General features: G+C 46.8%; 1 protein-coding gene across 6 annotated transcripts in view; it reads right to left on the bottom strand.

The window, feature by feature from the left end:
* CTBP1 (C-terminal binding protein 1) overlaps positions 1-18,997 on the bottom strand; it is a 1,451,962-nt gene that overhangs the window by 473,280 nt on the left and 959,685 nt on the right. The window contains exon 3 of one of the 6 annotated variants that reach the window (XM_069204067.1): positions 7,413-7,477. The exons of the other annotated variants lie outside the window; for them this stretch is intronic. Coding sequence (XP_069060168.1) covers positions 7,413-7,477 — 65 coding nt within the window. The remainder of the gene's footprint in view (positions 1-7,412; positions 7,478-18,997) is intronic. 6 annotated transcript variants of the gene reach the window in all.

Below are 18,997 nucleotides of genomic sequence, written 5' to 3'. Positions count from 1 at the left end.
GGTGCTTTCAGCCTCCTTCCAGTTAGTGACAGGAATGGGTGTGAAACCAATGCTGGATCCCGGAATGCTAAACATTTCTGAAAACTAGACAAAATTCTGAATTCAGCAAGGGATCATTTGTGTAGATCCTACAAGGTTTTCCTACAGAAAATAACAGCTCAAATAAAAAAATATTGAAATTGAGCTGAAAACAACAGCCATTTTTCTTTATGTTTTACTCTGTAACTTTTTCCTACGATGTCAGATTTCTGAAAGCAATATATCGTTTTGTCTGCTGGACTCTTCTGGTTGCGGGGATATAAAGGGCTTTTAGGTTCATCAAGAACCCTAGGTACCCAGAGCCAATAAATGAGCTGCACCCTGCAGTTGGTTTTCATTCTATACTGGGTATACAGCAATTCATTTGCTGAAATATGAAGAGTGAAAAAGAGGTATCAAGAAAACCTTTGCATTTCCAAAATGGGATCAAGATAAGGTTTTGAGGAGCAGTGGTTATTTGCACATCGCTGAATTCCGAGGTGCCCATACTAGCATGTGAATTGCAGGGCATTTCTCAAATAGACGTCTTTTTTACACACTCTCTTATATTTGGAAGGAAAAAATGTAGAGAAAGATAAGGGGCAATAACACTTGTTTTGCTATTCTGTGTTCCCCCAAGTCTCCCGATAAAAATGATACCTCACTTGTGTGGGTAGGCCTAGTGCCCGCGACAGGAAATGCCCCAAAACACAACCTGGACACATCCTATTTTTTTTATAGAAAACACAGCTGTTTTTTCCAAAGTGCCTACCTGTAGATTTTGGCCTCTAGCTCAGCCGGCACATAGGGAAACCTACCAAACCTGTGCATTTCTGAAAACTAGAGACCTAGGGGAATCCAAGGAGGGGTGACTTGCGGGGCTCGGACCAGGTTCTGTTACCCAGAATCCTTTGCAAACCTCAAAAAGTGGCTAAAAAAACAAGTTTTCCTCACATTTCGGTGACAGAAAGTTCTGGAATCTGAGAGGAGCCACAAATTTCCTTCCACCTGGCGTTCCCCCACGTCTCCCGATAAAAATGATACCTCACTTATGTGGGTAGGCCTAGCACCCGCGACAGGAAACGCCCCAAAGCGCAACGTGGACACATCCAAATTTTTGGAAGAAAACAGAGGTGTTTTTTGAGAAGTGCCTACCTGTAGATTTTGGCCTCTAGCTCAGCCGGCACCTAGGGAAACCTACCAAACCTGTGCATTTCTGAAAACTAGAGACCTAGGGCAATCCAAGGAGGGGTGACTCGCGGGGCTCGGACCAGGTTCTGTTACCCAGAATCCTTTGCAAACCTCAAAAAGTGGCTAAAAAAACAAGTTTTCCTCACATTTCGGTGACAGAAAGTTCTGGAATCTGAGAGGAGCCACAAATTTCCTTCCACCCGGCGTTCCCCCAAGTCTCCCGATAAAAATGATACCTCACTTGTGTGGGTAGGCCAAGCGCCCGCGACAGGAAACGCCCCAAAGCGCAACGTGGACACATCCAAATTTTTGGAAGAAAACAGAGGTGTTTTTTGAGAAGTGCCTACCTGTAGATTTTGGCCTCTAGTCAGCCGGCACATAGGGAAACCTACCAAACCTGTGCATTTCTGAAAGCTAGAGACCTAGGGGAATCCAAGGAGGGGTGACTTGCGGGGCTCGGACCAGGTTCTGTTACCCAGAATCCTTTGCAAACCTCAAAAAGTGGCTAAAAAAACAAATTTTCCTCACATTTCGGTGACAGAAAGTTCTGGAATCTGAGAGGAGCCACAAATTTCCTTCCACCCAGCGTTCCCCCAAGTCTCCCGATAAATATGATACCTCACTTTTGTGGTTAGGCCTGGTGCCTGCGACAGGAATAGATCACACAACGGTCAATGTTGGTCCTTACGTGAGGCAGCTGTTGACCCTGGGGTGATCCATTCCTGACACAGGCACTAGGTGTAGGCACTCAAGTGGGGTAGTGTTTTTATCAGGACAGGTGAGGAGTCACTGGGTGGTAGGAATGTTGTGGATCCCAGCATATTCCTGTAGTTTGTGTGACAGAAATGCGAGAAAAATAGAGTTTTTTTTCAACATTTCAGCTTTGCAGGGTATTCTGGGTAAGAAAACTTTGGGGAATCCACACAAGTCACACCTCTGTGGACTCCCCCGAATGTCTAGTTTCCAGAAATGTTTGGGTTTAGTGTGTTTCTCTATATGGCTGCCGAATCCAGGACCAAAAACACAGGTGCCTGCCTTACAAAACCAGTTTGTTTTGCCATAGACAATTTTGATGTCTCCACAATATGATTTGGGTGGTGGAATTTGGGGCTGAACTAAATTGGTGAGCTCCCAAGAGAGCACTCTCTCTCTGCTTGCCGCCGCATTCACCTGCTCTCTGGGTTGGCCTAACCCACTATTACCCAGTTGCACGAACAGCTTGCGAAGGGACAGCAGGACTGTCCTCATCACCTCCCTCATAATGTACTGGAAGAGGAGTTTTCGAATGGGACTCCTCTGACTGAAAAATCACTCCCAGAGTCTGCGCCATTGTCCTATCCCTCACATGCTGTCTCAGTATCTGATGTCTCAGTCTCTGATCCTATGTCAGAGCGGTCCTCTATAACCCGAGTGCAGGCAGCAGTCATCCATCAAGATGCCATCTCTGCTATTGGCTAAACTGTTGCTCTAAAACACTAGCCTACGTAGACAGTCACAAAATCGATGGTGTGTGTGAGATACGTGCAACAGTAGAGGCCACCTTACCTGCGCTTCTTCCCTCAATCAGCACGTACTTTCAAGACACTCAAAAAACACCTTGTCACATACCATTCGTCACAGTCTTTAGCACCTCCTGCGCCCAGTCCAACAATCATTATTGGTGCTCCCACTCCCTCCTCCTCGGATTCCCTCATTACCACCCAGCAAAAGTGCCCTTCATCTCTCCATAGACTTTACTAATGTACTCAGCTATTTACATAAAATACAGATGTGCTCTTTGCAGTAGGCATATAAACCTTCTGCGCTTCTTTATGGCACTAAAACTGCCACTAGACAAGTCGGACCCTTTTCCCCCCAGGGAAACCACACACATATTGACAAAAGTGATGTATATATGACAGCCAACCACCTGAAACTCAACTCAAGCAAAACCGAAATAATCCTCTTTGGCCCTCACCAAAAAAACCTGGGACCCCCCATGGTGGCCCACCACGCTAGGCCCTGCACCCGCCCCCGCCAACTACGCACGCAACCTCAGCATCATCCTAGACTCCTCCCTCTCTATGACCCAACAAATCAACGCTCTTACCTCCTCATGCTTCAACAAACTCCGTATACTGAAAAACATTCAAATGGATCCCCACAGAGACGAGAAAAACTGTCACTCACGCACTCATCAGCAGCAGGCTTGATTACAGAAACGCCCTCTACGCCGGCACCACTCTAAAACTCAAGTGCAAACTACACGCATCCAGAACTCAGCAGCACGACTCATCCTCGACCTCCACCGACACGAACACATCTCTCCACACCTCAAATCCCTCCACTGGCTCCCCATTGACAAAAGGATCACCTTCAAGATCCTCATCCTCGCACACAAATCACTCCACAACACAGGCCCTGCCTACCTCAACGAGAGTCACCTTCCACACCCCCACACGAAACGTCCGTTCAGCTGACCTCTCTCTCGCCTCTGTCCCCCGCATCAAACACACCACCACCGGGGGCAGATCCTTCTCCTACATTGCACCCAAAACATGGAACGCACTCACAACCCACATTCGCAAGACCCAAAACCTACTTCTTTTCAGGAAGGGCCTCAAAACCTGGCTTTTTGAACAGTGAACCTCCTAGCCCCTTTCCCTCCCCCCGTCCCCCCCCAGCGCCTTGAGACCCTCACAGGTGAGTAGCGCGGTTTATAAATCTCTTTGATACAGATCTACCTATATATATATATATATATATATATATATATATATATATATATATATATATATATATATATATATATATTTATATAAATATATATCTACATAGATATATCTATAGATATATCCATGTACCTAGATATATCTATCTACATAGATATATATATATAGATATATACATATATTTTTTTTTAGTTGTTGTATGGTTTCCTTGGGGGCCAAAATGGCCCCCAGGGAAACCCTACAACATCTAAAAAAAAATTGCCCCCACAGGGGGTCACCCTGCCCACGGGCGACCCCCTGTCATTTCATTTTTATTTTTTAGAAATGCCCCCCCCCCCCCCCCCCCCCCAGGGGGCACCTACCTTTTTTTTTTTTAAAGAAAATTATGCCGGGGGGGGGGGGGGCGTTTTCCGGGGGGGGCCGCCCCCCAAAAGTGAAATCCCTGGTGTCTAGTGGGGTTTCCTGGCCCCCGATCGCAGCTGTGCTGCGATCGGGGGCCAGGAAACCGTTTCAGAAGGCCTCGTAAGAAAGGGGATACTCTCCCCTTTCTTACGAGGCCTTTTCAAAATGTTTCCTGACCCCCCCGATCGCAGCTGTGCTGCGATCGGGGGAGCCAGGAAACCTGAAAGTGTTTCCTGGCCCCCGATCGCAGCACAGCTGCGACTGGGGGCCAGGAAACACTTTCAGGAAGGCCTCGTAAGAAAGGGGAGTGTCTGCTGTGCTGCGATCGGGGGCCAGGAAACACTTTCAGGAAGGCCTCGTAAGAAAGGGGAGACTCTCCCCTTTCTTACGAGGCCTTCCCGAACGTGTAAAAGGCCGTTTTCCCCATGAAAGCAGGAAGCGGCCGCAAGGCTGCTTCCTGCTTTCATGGGGAAAACACCTTTGCAACGTCAGCACGCCTCGCGGCGCGCTGACGTCACAAAGGGGCGGGTGGGGGGCGGGGGGAGACACGGTAGCTTCTGTGTCTCCCGGGAGGGGTAAAAAAATAAAATAAAAAATCCTCGGGTGCGACGCACCCGAGGATTTATTCATGCCCTTCCTGGTATCGGCCACTGGTCGTGACCCGCACCAGGGAGGGTGTGTGGGCGTCGGCCAGTGGCCGACGCCCGCACTTAAGAGGTTAAACCATCCAATACAAATAATCTTGTAACCGCATAGATAATCTTGCAAACCCGCAGACACATTGATTACACCATCACTTGTAAACAAATTAATTAGCGGTTTCTGATCAAACCTAACCTCCACCATCCTCCCCCACACAAATGTCCAAAAATGTTATAACTCCCACACCAGTGCAAGAGCTTCACATTCAATAACAGAATACTTTTCTTGTGTAGGGCATAGCGAAAGTGAGGTGAACGCCACCACCCATTCTTGTCCTGCTTCACCTTTCTGGCTCAACACAGCACCCAACCCCAAACCACTGTCGTCCATAGCTACAATTTTCAAGGCCTTAGGATCAAAGCCACGTAGAACTGGTGCCTATGCAGTACCCTTGATCTGTTGACATTATTCGTATTCTTGTTTTTAAGTATCTGTCTTATGTGAAAACGTTTACTAGAAAAATTTGGTACAAACATGAATAGAATTCTGCCATGCCTAAAAACTTATCATTCTTACATGAAAGCACTTGTTTACTAGCCTTACCCAACTGGGCACGTGATTTGATGATAACTCCACTAATTTCATGACCTAGACTTTCCACTGAAAATCTACATTTCGCATACTCCACTGTTAAACTCTTTTCACCCACAATTATCCACACAGTTTCCAATTGATCCCTTTCCATAACCAATCTGTAACCTTGATACTTTCCACTTAGCCACACGTTTACAACCACCGAAAGCCACAATGTCGCATTAATCGTTTTTCTAGCGCACTGCCGGCTCAGGGACTTTAACTCTGCAACCTTGCACGGTTAAAGTGCACTAATTTTGGAGTGATTTACTACACCCTTTTCTCTGAACTGAATTGTCACACTACCACACGTTGAGAGAGGCTCTCTTAACCGTATTAAAGTGGTTCATTCTCATTTTTTAAGGCTGGAAGATTATCTTTTTTGTAAGACCTAGGACAAGTGAACACTCTACCCAAATGGAACAAGATGGACAGTGATGTTCCCCTATTAATGTGAGTTTTTCCAAGCTGATATAACGCTACAACTTTCAGCTTTCTCTGTATCACCCAAAAACTTTGTCAACTAGTTCTATTTCCATTGTTTCTGTAGGTTTTCCTAGAAATTCAACACAGATCTACAAATGCACTACATTTCTGTGTTGGGAATGAAGGAAATGTACGTCGAATAGTGAAGTGCGTTTTATGTAACTCTCCTTTAACCACTTTCAATTCCAAACTTAAGACTGAATGTGTTTTGTTTAATTTTTCACTTTCCACAGTGTCTAGCAGTTCTGGGTCCCGAGGGGAACCCTTTAAACTCCTTGGAGTATGAAATGCGTCAACAGTGTTGGAAACCAGGGAGTGCCATTGAAAGACATTTCTGGCAGACAGGGAATATTTGCAGGACAGGCAGTGACCCTGATCTCTGACTATTTTGAACTCACTTTAGTTTGGCACCCTTTGATCATGACCCATTTGCCAGGGGCTTCCAATCGAATATAGACTCGTCCCAAATGTGTGTATTTTCAGAACTGGGACACATCAGTTACTGCACAATTAACAATTTTTGTTTTTTTGTGACTGAATGCCATTATGTCTTGTTATGTCTTATGCGTTGTGGGCTATCATCAATAGACAATGTCAATGTGATGTTTTTTCCCCCCCCTAAGATCAGTTCAGTGAAACAGTAAACAAATGCAATATAAAATATGCTGCAAATAAATGGTGATCATAGTAATTCAATTATGTGATCTATATTATAAAAGAGCACTTCGTCAAAGTTTGGTCAGCACTGGCCCCTTCTTCTGTTTAGATAAACTTTCTTTAAGTTGCATTTTCAGACGTACAATTAAAAATCCGACTTCACCATAAGTTGTGATTTTAAATTGGGAGTCCCGAGACACCCAACTCCAAATTTCTCTCTTTTCCCAAATGGAAGTTAAACCTAAACATTGCTTCAAGTTAACCCCAATGTTAAGCTATGGGAGAGACAGGCCTTGCAGTAGTGAAAAAAAAGAATGTTTTCACTACAAGGACATGTTAAACTTAAAAGTATTTGTAAAACTTTTAAAATACACTGCACCCTGCACCTTGGGGCTAACCAGGGCCTGCCTTAGGGGTGACGGATATGTAATAATAAGGAAGGCCTGGCAAGTGGGGACACTTGCCAGATCGAAATGACAGTTTAAAACTGCACACAGAGGCTTGCAGTTGCAGGCCTGAGACATGTTTAAAGGGCTACTTAAGTAGGTAGCACTATTAGTTCTGCAGGTCTACTAGTAGCATTTAATTTAATGGTCCCTTGCACATATAACACACTTTACTAGGGACTTACGAGTGAATTAAAAATGTAAATTGTGGATAAATCAATGTTACCTTGTTCTGGAGTACAGAGCACCTGCACTTTAGCACTGGTCCGCAGTGATAAAAAGCACAGAATCCTAAGCCCAGAAAATGAAGTCAGAAAAGCAAAAAGTTAGGGAAACCACGCAAAGGATGCCAGATCTAACAATCACACATTTAACTTGTGAATTTTTCTCTATGCACACTTTAGCTGAGTGGCCAATAATAGCACATGATCTACAACGTAATTCAACAGCACGACAATTATTTGAATATGTTAAATGATTATGACTATCATAGCGATAGAATTTAGGTGCATCTCCCTTGCGGGGTGTATCTCCTCTAGTCATTCTAATTTGCAAACCCAGAGTTGGCATTCTGAACTTAGGCCCTCATTACAAGTTTGGCGGTCTTCGGGCAAGACAGCCATTGAAAATCCCGCCAGTGTTAGCGGTACAGTGTCCTCCATATTACAAGTCACAATCACCAAGCCGATGAAACACACCCAGAAATCCAACACCGCCAGAGCCACTGATGGCGAAAGAGCGAATGTCTGTCCGCCGGGCTCGCCACACCGACACCATTCCGGCCGCCATATTATGAGGTACATTTCAGCACAGCTGAACATGCACGGCGTGAAACCATTTGTGGTGCGCACCACATCGGGTTAGAAAATCACCGCCAATAGAAGGCAACACCAGATTGGGCAGTTCGAATACCCTACACCTGAAACACATACACACACTACACACACCTGTTTACTACACCATAATACACACCCCCTCATACCCTTGCGAATACTACCACGACCCAAAGACACACTGCACATTGAGCATTGCTTTCACATGTTGCACGCACCTCCACAACATGTCAAGCCACAAGCACCCATTCTTCACTGACAATGAGTTGCGGGTCATGGTGGACGGGATCGTCAGAGTAGAGCCAAGTCCAGCAAACATCTATGGCCAGGAAAAAAGAGCTATGGCACAGGATCGTCGAGAGGGTGAACGCAGTCAGCAGCTACCCACGCACAAGGGAGGACATCAGAAAGAGGTGGAACAACCTCATGGGGAAGGTCCATTCCATGGCGTCTAGGCACAACATCGCACTCAACTAGACTGGCGGTGGACCCCCACCTCGTCCCCTTGACTTGACATCCTGGGAGGGGAAGGTCTTAGATATCATGCATCCTGAGGGCCTGACTGGAATCACTGGTGGGATTGACTATGGGAAGGAAGCAACACCACCCCCGAGCACTAGCCACTCGTGTCCTGCATACCTCCCAAGCACCCACCACTCTCCATTCTATCACAAACCATCAGAATGCACCCCCAACTATTACCCCCATCTTCCTACTCTGCATACCACACAACCCCTTTCCCACCATTCACACACCTACCACACACGCTAAACCCTCACTATCTCCTCAACAACCACTCCCACAATCCATCACTGCGCACGCCGAATTCGGGTCACACACACCTCACAATGGAGCACCTGCATGGACAATCATCCCACAGCCCACCCGACTACTAGCCAACACCGCCTCACTACCTATGGCAGTTACAGCAATGTCAAACACCAAACCCATGACTACATATGATAGGACAAACATGGCCCAAAGCCCATTCACCATGCATTGCTGCAAATGTCATTGCTGGAAATGTCATAGCCATCCCGGGTAACAAATCCACCAACTGCAAGCAGCACACCATGACACTACTACAGCATATCCACGTACTAACTCTCACCCTTTCCATCCACAGCTAACCCTGCTACTGCCAACCAGCAGAAGATGCCAGGGTCAGACAGCCCTCCCCAGGATGAAGGCCCCAGTGGTTGCCTGGAGGATGAAGAATTGCCAGGGCCATCTGGGGCGACTAGCCAGTCCACCCCAGCATGCCCAACCTGGACACCCCAGACTCACCCTCCCATGTGGCTACAACACCTCAGGGACCACACAATTAGAAGTGTGCCCCACAGTACAGGGACCTGAGTCAAGGGCAACCACCCCAGACAAAGAAGGCCCTGGTGCTACTGGGAGTGGGCACACTGTGCCAGGGGCACAGGGGGCCAGGGCAAGTGGGATGGGATCTGTGGTCCAAGGGAGGGGGCAGCAACAGCTGACTGGCCAGGAGGCCCTCACCTAAGTTCTGGGTGCATACCACCAAACCCAGGACACCATGGCACAGATCCTCACTACCATGCAGGAGACCCAGAGGGTTCAGAGGGAGAACCATCAGGAGGCCATGCAGCAGTGGCAGACCCACTATGCCACCATGGCCTCCATAGCAGGGGTGCTGACGGAACTTACCACCATTCTGCATCAGTCCACCACCCACCAGCAGGCCCCTACTATTAGCCAGGTCACATCTGAGCCCTCCACGTCAGCCTCAACCAGTGGAATGGAGGCCCTGCCACAGGACACCAGCACCCCTTCCCCTGTAGCTGAGGAGCCCCCATGCAAGCGAGGACGTACAACCAGACATCCAGCCTCAACTGATGCCAAGACCAAGAGCACCACCAGCAAATACGCCACTTCTGGACATACCCCCAGTGTGTCACAGTAACACCTTGTTGATTGTCCATCGTCATAACTCTGTTTTCACATGGCCATCATACTGGACTTTGACTCCCCAAAGGTGGGCTAAGTACTCTGATGATCCCACTCGCCATGACCCCATTCATCAGCCCTTGCACTTGTAAAATTAAAATAAACACCTTTGAGCACTGTTTCTGCCTACGTCTTTATCTACCAAGAGTACAAAATATACAGCCATGACATGTGTAACAGGCAGACCATTGTCCTACCAATGTATGCGATAGTGCCAGAAGGGGAAGTGATCATTTACAGGTTCTGTAATACAGATAACATCACCACATCTAAAGTAATGGGTTCACTCAATACCCACATTGAACACACAACCCTGGTAGCAGCCGTGCAAATGGCAGACATTGCTACTGGTTACATAGCATGGTTTTTACACATACCTATATGTCAGTGAAAGTATTGTTGTATCAGCTCTGCTATGGAATCTGCTGCATCCTCGTCATCCTCCTCCTTATCACTCCCCATGTCCCCTTCATCAGCCACTGGCACAGCTGCACCCTCCTCAGCATCTAGTAATGGGATGTGACGCCTGAGAGCCAAATTGTGTAACATGCAGCACGCTACAATAATCTGGCACACTTTCGCTGGTCTGTACAGTAGGGCTCCTCCAGTAAGGTGCAGGTACCGGAATCTGGCTGTGTTCAGAATACAGAGGCACACATATGACACATTACATACCGATGAGCCAGGCACGATCCCTTTGCAGTGGTGCCATCAGGTGTGGGATACTGCTGTTCCGCAGAATGTAGGCATCATGCACTGAACCTGGGAACCGGGCAGTCCCTGGTGTGATATAGAGGTCTGCAAAACATACCACCTGAACATTGGTTGAGTAGACGTGTTAACGGTTCCTGAACACCTGTTCACTCCCATCACCAGGGCAATGTGGGTCCCATCAACAGCCCGATCACATGCGGCACATGTAGTACAGCGCAGAAGGCTGCTTTCACAGTAGGCAGATCATCACGTTGGGGGAACCTGATATAGCTGCCTATATGTTTGAGTAAGGCACATAGGAGGTTCTTCAAGATGTGGCTGAACATGGGCTGGGACATTCCGGCAGCCCAGTCCACTGTAATTTGGAAGGTCTCTGAGGCAAGGAAGTGGAGGACTGCCAACACCTGTACTGTGGGTGTGATGGCATTGGGATGATGAATACCAGGCCGCAGACCCGACTCCAACAACCTCACAAGCTCCATAATGGTGTGACGGTTTAGCCAATAGCACTGGATGACGTGCCGCTCTTCAAGGGTGGCAAGATCGTTCTTCCACAATACCTGGGAATAGGACAGAGTAGCAATCATGTCCATAAAGGACTGTGTGGACGCAGTGGAACTCTGCACAGGTCACTGTAAAACATCCATGACGCACCTCATAAACCCCCTCTATATACATTGTAGAAGTAAAATGGCAGCCGTCTGTCCTGCATGCACAGGACAGATGGAAGTGAGTGAAGTGGCGTAAGACGTCATGGCGGTAGGCGGTCACAACCGCCGTGCAACTCCTCATTGATTAACATGGTTGCCTATGGGAGTCATGAGCCAATGGCGCCGGCGGTGAAGGGGATGTCCACGGTGGCCGTGACTGCCATTTCATGTGCTCATGTTCACTTGACTCTTTGAACTCATGCTGAGAAGACCTCCACTGCATGAGCTGCTGTGTTCTGCTACTGGTAGCCAAGATGCAACGTGCTGCAGGGGATAGGGCCCCAGCCTTCTCACAGGAAGAACTAGAGAAGCTTGTGGACAGTGTCCTACCCCTGTATGCCCAGTTGTATGGGGCACCAGGGCAGCAGGTGACTCCACTAGGATTTTACTGTCTGTGAGTGGTACGAATGTGGACGAGGGCCTTGGGACGAGGATAAGTGACTTGTGGAAGGATTTGGCCGAGGGCTGTGAGGACAACTGGAATGTTGAAATGTGTGTATGTTCAGGAGATGTGTTGTGTCCAATGCAGTCCCTAAGATGCCACGCTGCATGACTGTCTCCTTTTCTCCGTGTCATCCATGCAGGTAAGCACCCATCAGAAGAATGGGATTTGGCATGCCATCGCCAAGCAAGTGCAGACCCTGGGGGTCCATGCCCAGCGGAGCACCTCCTGCAGGAAGCTGTGGGAGGACCTGAGATGCTGGGCAAGGAAGACCAGTGAGGCCCAGCTGGGGACGTTCTCCCAACGAGGGATGGGTGCCTGTCGGACCCTGGCACCCCTTATGTCCCGCATTTGAGCGATGGCGTACCCTGAGGTTGATGGGCGCTCCAGGGCAGCACAGCAGCCACAAGGGTGTGAGTTCACATTCATACTTAGGTTTTGTGGTGAGTGATAGGTGCAGCCTGAGCAGTGTGTAAAGGCTGTGGAATGTGTGCTAGGTAGCTACTGTCAGACTAGGCTTGGGACACAGAGGCCAGATGTGCTACATCCATTTATTAAAATGCTGTGCAGGATGTGAGTTGAGGTTAACTTAACTGCTAAGTAGTATTGATGACACGGCAACTGTGTAGTAGATGAGTAGGGTATTTGATGTGGATAGGGTTCCTGCTTCTGGAGTTCACACACATTGTACACCCAACTATCCAAACAGTGTTGCTGGGGCCATATCCTTATCTGCCATCTGCTGGCATGTGGTGTATGTGTAGTCTGCGAAGTCTGAGGTTTCACATCACACAGCTGTATATGCATGGGTTATGTGGCTGTGCAAGTATGCCTCCAAACCCCGGTAGAGTATTTAGTTTGGGTCTTGCGATCGTCAAGAGCCATGACTCAATGGGCTGGTTAATCCGTGTGTTGAGGGTATGGCTTTCATCCTGTACAGGATTGAATGTGTGTCAGCATGAGTGAATCTCATGTACATGCCTGAGGTGGCACGCATGGGCTGCTATTGGAGTGGCATTTGTGCTGGCATTGACCAATTGCACCCTGTCTCTTACTGTACCACCCTCCCTCCCTGTCATCCTCTGTCTTTGTGTACATCATCTGCCAAAGGAGAAGGGGCACTGGCGAGTGGGGAAGCTGCATCCCATGGGACCCAGGAGGCTGATACCAGCGGAGCCGAGGGGACCAGTGGAACGGAGGGTGAGTGGAGCACCAAGGGGAGACAGGAATAACTACACCATCATCAGATTCTTCCTCCGATGGCAACTGTCTGGTGGTGGTGGTACCTTCAGGCCCTATGCCTGCACCAACCTTGTCCGCCACCCTCCTTACCAGCACCGCCCTCCCTGTAGCTCTCCACCCAGTTGCCCGTGTTCACTCACCTAGGAGGGTGGGCATTTCCTTCACCGCAGGCACCTCTGCCCCTGCCCTGGTCAGCCCTGCTGCCCTCAATGAGGAGGCTATTGACCTCCTGAGGTCCATCTCTGTTGAGCAGACAACCATTGTGAATGCCATCCTCACGCCTCCAGCCCTGGTAGCACTCCATCTGGGTCCCCTGCTGCGTGGCCTCCACCGCCGTCCCAGGGAAGAAGGGCAAGGCTAAGGCGTACCCACAAAAGCAGTACAGTAAGGAGGGAAAGCCTAAAAAGAAAAGTAGGGACACCCCATACAAACCCTGATCACACACCCCACACCACTGAGGTGCCTGCATGCCCCATTGATGCCCCTGCCCTGTGGAGGTCTGCGCATTGCAGTCAGGAGTCAAGTTGGGCACTTCTCATATGCCCGGTGTGCCCGGAACATTTGGACATTCATGCACTGGCCCTTGTGGCATTTTGTAAGTAGTTGTTTTATTTACATATTTCATATTTCATATTATATTTATCTACAACGGCGCCGTTGATGTCGATGCTACATAGCTTATCCTGGCTTTCCTTGCGCTTGTATGTGCGGTGATTGTGCGTTTGTGCGTATGTGTACTAATGTCCTTCCCTCCAGTGTGTGCTAGTCTGGGGTACTTACGGCTGGTGTCTATGTCGGCGTTGCTGATCCTGAATATCAAAGGCCTGCAGGAGCATTGGAAAGACTTGCAATTTGTGTGTCATGGGGCCTATGGATGTGCCTGTGTTCTATAAGGTGGGTGCTTCCTTTTATGTTGTTTGTTTCCGCCAGGGGTTTCGTGGCTGTTAGACCGTCCAGGAAGTCCTGGCGGTGTGCAAGCTTGTAATACCATGGGTGGAAACTGTCTGGCCGCCAGCCTGAAGAGGACTTCTGTCGTAAACAGTGGTCCACCCACAATGGCAGCCCGGACGGAAACTTGACTGTGTTCCCAGTACTCGTAATATGGTGGTCTATACCGCCAGGCCCGCGGCAGTGCGACCGCCATCTCCACCGCTAAACTCGTAATGAGGGCCTCTGTGTGGATTAGTTCTCTGATAACTTCTACCTTTAATGGAACTGGATGACTCACCGTCCATACTTCACCACGCTGCACTGTTCCTAGTTTTTTGATTATTAGGCATGAAATTAGTTGTATGTGATAAAACCCAATCTTCATCACCTTGAATGAACGAGCAAAAGTATTGTTTGCTGGTACTAAATCCCCAAGTTTCCACTTCATACGCAGAATGGCATCAATAGAGGTCTTAAAAGATGCGAAGTTCCACACGCCGCGACTCTCCAATATGGCTGCTACGCTGGGGTCACGTCAATGACCTTTTATGTCAAGCATTACTCCCATAAAGCTGTACAGTTCACTGACTGACACACAGAGTCGCAAGCAGACCACAGCACAAGAGTATGCAGCTAGATGTGGCAACTAACAGTACAAGTTTGCGACAACCAACAGCAGCGGTCCAAGCATGTAGTAACAAAACAGTGGCTGCTAAATTAGGTGATTAAGATGCCAATACTGACATCCCGTATAAGGAGGGACTACTGCCCATGCTGTACACCAGCCGTCACATGTACCAAGTGTGAAGAAATCACTGAAATTTGTCACAAAGCTCCCGTAGCTTCCATCAAAGAGCCAGTACAGCTGTTAGCATTACGCTTCCATAGCATACACATCAGGTGTCAGGTTGCTGCCCATCCTAGTCACCAACTCAAGTGTACACAAGGACCCACAAATGCTGTGAACAAATCTTTTATTAACTTCTTGTAGAGCAGCAACCCTGAGGAACAGCCTCTTCTTAATCCACTCTTAGTTCTCCCCACAATATTCTAAAACCAACCCATATATATCAGTGCCAACACTCCAAATTCTGTAATACATTTCAGTAAACATATTACATAAACACAACACTGGTGACTGTGCAACCTATGTCTTCATTACTCAGAGATTCAGTGCTATCCTCCTCTGCAGACACACGTACTGGTGCGCATCAGAGATGACTCGCATAGGAGCCTTGAGCGACGGCACCAGTGGACCTACGCCTTATGCAGCTATGCACCATGCTTGAGCGAACTTAGCCTGACTGACGGCACCACCCTGCCACCCTGTGTCCGCAAACTGAAAGCACTGAAACTGGGGCCTAATTCACATTACAGTCCTAGCACCAGCAGCAAGGCCAAGTCCAGGGACATTGCATGCCTGTATTTAAAAGCACAGACAGGATGCAGAAAAAAACTGCTGACCCTGTATTGGGAAGTGTGATGGCTGGCTACAAGAAGGTCTTTCATTTCTAATTCAAGGGCTTTCCTCCAAACCATGGCTCCCTCCCATTCCAACTTGCTGTATTGAGTCCCAGATACAAGACCAGCCACACAGTGAGTGCTGCAGGATGGATGACAATTACCAGGGAGGGACTGTCAACACTCTTGCAGATGCACCTGCACCATGGTCTGCACTTGTCCCTGCCCACCAGCACTGGCGCAGGTAATCAGAAGTCACCAAGATCAAAGAAGGACTGGGACATGAAATCTGTCAAAGCCATCAGAGGGCGACATCTCTCAAGGGGCTGACAAACCTTGCAGAAAAATGAGGAGCAACAAAGAGAACTGGGGATATTGTGGGAGGTCATTTATCCAACTCGCCGAATGCTCAGCCCAAGAAAAGACTTATTTGAACTGTGGGAAGATCAACCACTTTGCAAGACTGTCGAAAGAGAAGGACAACCTGCACTCATCATGGATTACATGAGTATAAAGAAGCTGCTTCACACCTAGTAACAGATGCTCAAAACATACTTCAGCGAGGATGCAAAAGGTGGAGAGATAATCTTAATATCAATTGCTAGTGACTGCATGCAAAAGGTGGCACCAGTCGATAAGCAGGGTGAGGGTTCAACAACTGACAGTCACAACTCTGATCAAAACAGTAAGGTTATAAATTATGATCAGCACAATGAGCTTAAACAGTGCCCCATACTCTTGCCCACGACCACCAAGATCTACCCTTAAAGTGGTCTGAACTCCTTTAATCTGGTTGCCACAAAGATTATTGTAGATAGGGCATCAAAGACTGTGATGCAGGTGAGTGGAAAGACTGACCCACTCCAACACTGGTGTATATTCCATCAGCCCCATTTCAACAACAAATGTCAGGACTGCTTTTAAGGAAACCTCAGCCTCCAGGTCCATCCTCAGGGCGACACAGAGGTCACCACAGTCTAAGGCTGAACCTGTGACAGTCTCAAAGGCTGCAGTATTACACGTAGAGAAGGTTACTAGAATGACAATTATAGATGGCTGTTTATTTTGTAATGTTTCAAATCCATATTGGGGACAGATATAGTGTGCCACCCAGCAACCACATTACACTTTCTTGCAAATCCAGATACCAGGTCTGAAATAAGGTTATAATTAAAGGCTGCCAGAGCGTACAGGCTCAAACAGCTCGTGTGCTTTTACTTTATGCCTGCTCATTTCTGTTGCTGTGCAGCACAAGGTCCCCAGTAGGTTATTTCAGATTTTGATTTTTCCTTCTGTTAATGTCCCAGTGTCTCCACTATGCATGCTCACCAAATCCGGGTACATGTACATAAACAAGTGAAAATGTCTGCCTTATTTGTACTCTCCCCACTCGGTAGTGGAGAAGTACAACACATCAAGCTTGTGTAAAAACATCTTACTTGCCCTCTTTGGGATCTTGGTTGGAGTAGGAATACTACTGGTGACCATGTATGTCCATCTGGCACAGGCACAATTTCAATCATTCTAGCTCCTGTTTGTGCCTTTCAGGATATATATTTGTCTATACAAATTTGGATTTCAATTAATGTCTCAAAAACTACTGAACGGATTTACACAAAATAACAAAAAGTCGCTTTCTGCACCAAGAGCCACCTTTCAGCCAAATGTGGTGTAATTCCATCCAGTGGTTCAGGCGCTATCGTTACTTAAGGATACTTTTCTATTTAAACTTGAGACTTACAGCTTTTACAGTGCCCCAAGACCACATCACTTAAATATTCTAGAACCAGTGTTAGACTAGTAATATAAAATATCTTTGATTAATTGAGATATGCTTTCTCTTTGCTTTTGAAAGAAAATATAAAAATAAAGTTTTTGTCAATAAGAATAGTATTTTGGTACCTATCTCTTTTGAGAAGGAGAATACAAATATGGCTAGTCATAAAAATATGCTATTTATCGGTATTTTTTGCTCAGAGTCTGTTTATTACATTTCAAATGGTTTAAGAACAATTGACAACCTGAAAGAATGAACCACAATCTATGGCAGCATTCTTAGAATAAGTCCACGTATAGCACTGAAACATGAAGACTGTTAAAAATCGCAGTCATTAAATCAATGTGAGCCAGCCATACCACATGGAGCCAATTCTAGTACCGCACTGGACAAGACTCGGCAGTTATCATTCAATATCAATGTACTGGTGCAGTATGACAAAGCGTGGTTTCCCCCGAAGATGGGTACCTAGAGATAGGATATTGGTATTTTGTAAGGCCTTCATTCAGCTTTCAGGGTAAATAAAAAAGTATGGCTACCCATAAAAATATGACAACAGTATTTTATGACTCCCCTTAGCTTCAAGTAGCATGGGAATACAATGAAGCTCGAACGGTTTGAACAAAGACTTACCCTCAGAGGCTATATTAAGGTTATCAGAAAGGATTCTAAGAAACCAAACATCTTCAAATTCCAATCCAATAAGCATTCGGACTTTAAACTTTCAAGTTAGGCTGCAAACTAATGCTACAGTATTGTGCTTGTATATAAACACAATACAGGAACTGGGTTGAGATTAAAATACACCTTTCAAAATGCCTCTAAGTCACCAGGTGGTCAAGACGTTTTTCAACTTGGTGTCGCACTGTTGACCTATCATGTCCATATCAACAGCTTGAATTGTATACATTTCCTTCTGTTATGTACATTCAAATACACAAATATAATAAACCGGAGGCAGTTTTCATACTGACGAGGAAGACAAATGATTTGAAGCAGTACATGCATTCAGTTTAGAGGTTCTAAGAAGGGCAGAGCTTTTTCTCTTAACATATCCAGTGCCAACATTTTAGGTATAACAACAGCACTTCTTCACTTGAAAGTTTTCAAAGGTTACAACCCTTTATTATGGTCAAGACAAATGTTAAAACCATGAGACAAATTCTCTCTAGACATCAATGCTGTGGAGTAACAACAAAATGCTGTGCTTGTGGGGTACTGTGATTGAGTTTATGCTTTACCATGTTCAAGATGTACTAATTCACACACACAATTCTCCTTTTGGATCTTAATGAGTTGAGTTTAGCTTGTTTATGTCGTAGTACAAAGTTGGTAGAGAGGCTTTGCACAAGTCAAAAGTCCTTAGTCATGCTTTGTTATTGCGATGTACAATTACTGCCACCCATGTCCAAACAAGGAAGCGATTGATCCTGCCTGCTGCCCTCTAGAAACAGTAAACTTCCACCTGTTTATGATCTGCCAAGAGTGAGCAAGATTATGGAAGCTCTGGTTTATCAATGGTTTTAGCATCCAATGGAGGAATATGGACTGTTGAGTAAGGATCAGTCCAGATTTAACCAAACCCACTAGTGGGAACCAGTCTGGCTTCTTTGGGAATCAGGTGATTAGTATTACTATAAGAGTAAGGACTGCCAAAATGGACATTTGTATATAAAGATACCTATAAAACAATGGAGTGCTGTACACGAGTGGGATGTGCGTTGATGA

This window comes from Pleurodeles waltl, chromosome 1_2 (genome assembly GCF_031143425.1).
Source record: "Pleurodeles waltl isolate 20211129_DDA chromosome 1_2, aPleWal1.hap1.20221129, whole genome shotgun sequence".
Classification (NCBI taxonomy): domain Eukaryota; kingdom Metazoa; phylum Chordata; class Amphibia; order Caudata; family Salamandridae; genus Pleurodeles; species Pleurodeles waltl.
The sequence above is the reverse complement of the archived record's forward strand: the minus strand, read 5'-3'. Positions and strand labels throughout refer to the sequence as shown.